At 57.7% G+C, this 4,602-nt stretch overlaps 2 protein-coding genes across 2 annotated transcripts in view; one reads left to right on the top strand and one right to left on the bottom strand.

Annotated features, from left to right (window-relative positions):
* The window catches only part of VDBG_00244 (hypothetical protein), a gene marked incomplete at both ends in the record, with an annotated part of 1,054 nt that extends 863 nt beyond the window's left edge, over positions 1-191 (bottom strand). The window contains one exon of the mRNA XM_003008517.1: positions 66-191. Within this exon, the coding sequence (XP_003008563.1) occupies positions 66-191 (126 nt within the window). The remainder of the gene's footprint in view (positions 1-65) is intronic.
* Positions 192-1,828: 1,637 nt separating this feature from the next.
* VDBG_00243 (predicted protein) lies at positions 1,829-2,134 on the top strand (the record flags this gene model as incomplete). Its single annotated transcript, XM_003008516.1, has 1 exon — positions 1,829-2,134. The coding sequence occupies one exon, from the start codon at positions 1,829-1,831 to the stop codon at positions 2,132-2,134; it is 306 nt and encodes a 101-aa protein (XP_003008562.1).
* Between the last annotated feature and the right edge of the window lie 2,468 nt (positions 2,135-4,602).

Raw genomic sequence — 4,602 nt, 5'->3', positions numbered from 1 at the left:
GGTGGTGGGCAGCTGCCAGCGTCAGCAATATGTTCCTGTCCTCAATACGAACGGTCAGGACCTACCGGGCAGTACGTCTCATAGGCGGTCGTGACGACAGTCGTGTATGCGATGCCCTCTGCGCCGTAGGCAGCAGCGCTGGCCAGGGAAAAGAGCCCAGCAACGGGGGCGAGGACCTGAGTGAATCTCATCTTCGATATAGCGAGTGAATGATATCAGCGAAAGTAGATTGCCAAAGGCTTGCGAGAAAGCAACAGCAGAGCAGAGGATATAGACGAGCTTGCGAGTGTCGAGAGCAATTCTGAGCGAGGCTTGCATTCAAACCATTTGACCAAGATCGTGGGCATGGCGGCGACTTTATCCTCGTGGCGCCCATCTCAGCTCAACGGCCGTGCCTCTTCGAGTCGGCCGGAAGCGTCAATAGTCAAGGACGCTACCCAACCAGCGTCGTATCGGTACATTGGAGAAGTGCTCCTGAACTCAAATCGATGCCGCATTTGTGCTCGATAAGGACCTCCTGCTGGCCCGCCCACCCACAGCACGTCCCTCTGGCTGTGATGAGGCTGACCAACTGGGCACAACGACCAGGCCCATCACCTCGGGTGGGTAAGTGATACGAGATGTAGCCCTGTCAGCAACGCGCGATGTGCGGTGTGAAGCGGCAGGTTAGGCCGAACTGATAAACACCCCAGTGCTGATGTCGCGAACTAGAAGCGCCCTCATTGGCTGGTAGGCCTTTATCGATTCCCTTTTGGAAAGTGACGAACCATGCATCAGGCAACGAGGAGCTGATCGGACGGCAGCTCATTCGTGGCTACTCTCGCTGCCACGGAAACGGCCATGATGAGGCCATACAGGCCCTGCTTGGTGCATGGAAGCTCGGCTGCCCGAATCAACATGGGCGCTGTCAGGCTCCCCAGCTCTCAGGCCGCAAGGCTCGACACCAATCTGCCATCTTCAATAAGTCGAAGCTACAGACTTGACAGTCTCATAAGGCAGCTGGAGTCACCCGTTGCTTACATTCCATCAGAGTCATAACCCGTGGAAGCGGAGCTCTATCCGATCAAGCCGTTCCCAGTCGATGGAGAGAGGCAGACATGTTACGTCAGACGAACAGCTGAGGCTCAGAATTTTCGGCGCTTCGAGAACCGAATCCAGGCACAGCCAGAAGCATCGTCCGATGCGGTGAGGTGGAGCGAGCCAAAGTCGTGAAAATTCTGGAGGTGGAGTTGCGAGAGAATTCCGCAGAGGGAGAGAGACGTGAGGGGGGATCTCGAGCAACCCTGGTCACCCCGCAGTGACGCAGTGGCAGAACTTGACCACACCCGATTGCCGACTTGAATCGATCAAACCGACTCGCTTCTGCGGTGGGAATTCCTGGCTGATCTCGATATTCTCGCAGGAACCCGAACGTGCCGCAACAGCCCCAAGCCACCAGTCACTTGAAACCCGCCCTACGGAACTCGTCGTACGGGGAGACACACGGGGAAGATGTTGAGTCAAATGCTCTCAGGTGTCGCAGAACTCAGGCACTTAGGTGATTGACCGTCGCAGAGGGCGGATGAGGCGCGCACCACCCTCGACCAACCTCTGGCAGAAGCCCACTTTGTCATGTCACTGGGCAAAGACGACAAAGACGAGACGGGAAGAAAGAAGTCCCTCACCCTTGGGCTTGGTGTGTGGTGGAGGCGTGAAAGAAAAACCTCGCGCGCGTGGGTCATAGGCTGCCGTCACAGACGCGGGACCAAGTGGAAGAATGACCACTTTGCCAGTCGGAGCTGGTGTTGCTCCCCACCCGTCCCCCCGGGAGTGAAGCCCTCCAGGACCAATGAAAATCGAGCAGCTTCAACAACGTGAGAGAAAGTCAAGTGAAGAGGCTATGGAGACGCCTGGTGGCAGCATGGCTGAGCAGGTTTGCACGTGGAAGGGCCTTCGGAAGCGAGGGAGGAAGAAAGGCGTTATTTCTGGGCTCGGGCAGGTGCTGGCGCTGGGCCCAGCTGGTCCTGGCGACGGCGAAACGGAGCGGAGAGAAAACGAGGGCGCCGTCGAGCGGAGTACAAAGATGGCCGAGGAGAAGCCTTCGCACCCTAACGTCGTAGATGGTGCCGACGGCCAGTCCAGAAGCGGCTGGTAGTGGATCTCGGTGATCCTTGGATGGGGCCTCTTGCAAAGCGGCAAGACGGTGACGGTGACGGGGGCGGAGCTGCATGGCGAGCCGCGGGCTGGGCGAACAGAGCCGGTGCAGAGTGGATGGTGTTTCTGCGCGGTATACGGTGCGGCACCGTGTCAGACCTCGCGGCCAAAGCCCCGCTCGCACCGCATCCTACCGCACCGCTCGACAACGTCCGACGTGGTTGCAAGGCCAACGAGAAGGGAACAGGAGGGGGGAAAGGCTGGTAGGATGTCATGGACCACCGCTTGAATTGGCGATCGGCAGGATGATCGAAGCTGCAAGGCAAGGGGCTGGAAGCATCTCTGTAGGATATGATCAGATACAGATCATCATGGAAGAGGCCGAGTATCGAGCGGAGTCGCTAGCAGTCATGGCGAGTGTCGATGAAAAGGTCTAGAAGCCTCGAGGATGACGGCTTGTGGCAATGATGGGCGAAAAGACGTGCAGGAGAGACGCCAATGATGACTCTCGTGGAGATGCAGGTACCAGAACAGAGAGCTGTTCGCTACCTGCCTTGCTTGTCCAGGTACGTCTCTCTCGTTCTTTCCAAGGAACGAGCCGGACCTTCACCACGTCAGTAGCTGCATCTAGTGCCTGTCTCTGGTGCCTGCCTCAGGTACCGGCCGCTGGTTCCTTTCGCGCAACTGGAACCTGCCTGGCGAAAAGACCTGGCGTCGGACGCTAACTAAGGCGTGACTCAGTACTTGGGGATACCTGAGACAGGGCACGACACGCTGCAACGTTCGGGTAGTTCCCCGTAGCCCCATGTCCAGGCGCATAGCACATGCATGCTCCCTTTGTCTTGCCTCGCACCGGTATCCGGGTTGATAGGCAGTGGCATCGGGTTAGGGCTTCGCTACCCAGCAGCCCGACCAGTCGGAACCCAACATGGCCAGCTGGCACGGCGTGAACAAACAAGTCGATGACGACTGGGCTTCTCCACCTCCCCTTCCACTTTTCTCGGCTTCCAGACCGTCTGTCGGACCGCCTAAAAGTACCTTACCAACCACCACCACACCTTTTGACACAGCGCAGCATCAGAGTTTTCCCTTTGCAGTCTTCCCATCGCGTCACATCACTCGCCTGCGTCTATGGTTCCGGACGTGCGCGGTTTTCTCGTGCATCACTGGCACACCCTCCTCGACGCGGTTGAGAATCTTGGTCATGATCAACCAGGTTGCGCATTCAACCATTCACCATCCCTGGAAGATCAGGTTGCTCAACGATGCCTCTGATTCATTGAACTTCGACTCCGGCCACCCCCATCAGCCCATCTGTCGCATGAACAGTTGCGCCCACAGTGGCTCCCAAAGGGCAAGCAAGGGTTTGTGTATCCCCTGTTTGCGCTCAGCTAGCAAGCAGAGCCCGTGAGCAGTGTCAATCATACGACGTCCAACGGGAAAGCTCTTCAGTGACGACCATTGGCGCCTCGTTGCTTTTCCCTTCGTTTCTTGTTTGCTGTGTCTCTTCTGTTGCCTTGCTCTGCGTCGCTTTGCTTTCCTACCTTCGGCCTCTGCTCCTCTCAGTTCAGCTTGGATCGATCAGCTCGGACGGGGAAGAACCCCCCCAAATTCATTGTCATTGCCGTCCCGCTGCCTCCGGCTACACCGCCATGCTTGCTTGGCCTTGCCGCTCTTCTAAAGTGTTCCACGTGTCGACAGCGTCCCAAGCCGTTCTCCCTACGACGACCGAGTCTTGCAACGGCTACTGACGAGTCAGAACCAGACAAGTGTTGGACGGCACATGTGATCATGCAAGCCATGACAGGTAGTGTGTGTTTGAATGGCGACAACGGCCGAGGCCCTGAACAGAGAGACAAGGCCATTGTTCGTTCTAGCCAACATGCCTACGCCGACGCCAGCTCACGGAGTACTGGATGAAATGAATGTCGGAAAGAAGGAAGGAGGGGGTTCGGCCTCTTGACAGCGCACGCTGTGCAGGCGCCAATGCCACACCAACTCTCCATTCGAATCGACCGCTGTGCCTCTACCAAACGCCGTCGCAGCCTAGCTCTCACAAACCTCTGGCTGGCACTCCGCGACTCGCAGACTGGTCACCCTGTCATGGCACGCCACGCGGAATCTGTCAGGTACCAGGCACAAGCGTACTACGGGTCCTCCAATGACGTTCCCGAAGTCGCCTCTGGAAGCCGCTTATGCATCCCGAATTGGCAAAGGGCGAGACCCGGCAGACGAGAGTGTCCCCAAAACTTGCCCAAACGCAGCTAACAAGCCCTTCACGCGCCCCTCTTTCACCACACTTCTCCCTCTTTTTTCCTTCTTTTGCATAACGTCGCCTCCCACTCCACCATCTTGGTCGTTGGTCGTGCCGCCATCATTAAGCCATTCCAGGACACAGCCGCACCCCAGTGTCCCCGTGCTACTGTGCACTGACGGTGCCGTCCGTCGGAGCAGCGACCCTTTCCCCCT

The sequence above is a fragment of the Verticillium alfalfae genome, genomic scaffold (assembly GCF_000150825.1).
Source record: "Verticillium alfalfae VaMs.102 supercont1.1 genomic scaffold, whole genome shotgun sequence".
In the NCBI taxonomy this organism is placed as follows: Eukaryota; Fungi; Ascomycota; class Sordariomycetes; order Glomerellales; family Plectosphaerellaceae; genus Verticillium; species Verticillium alfalfae.
The sequence above is the reverse complement of the archived record's forward strand: the minus strand, read 5'-3'. Positions and strand labels throughout refer to the sequence as shown.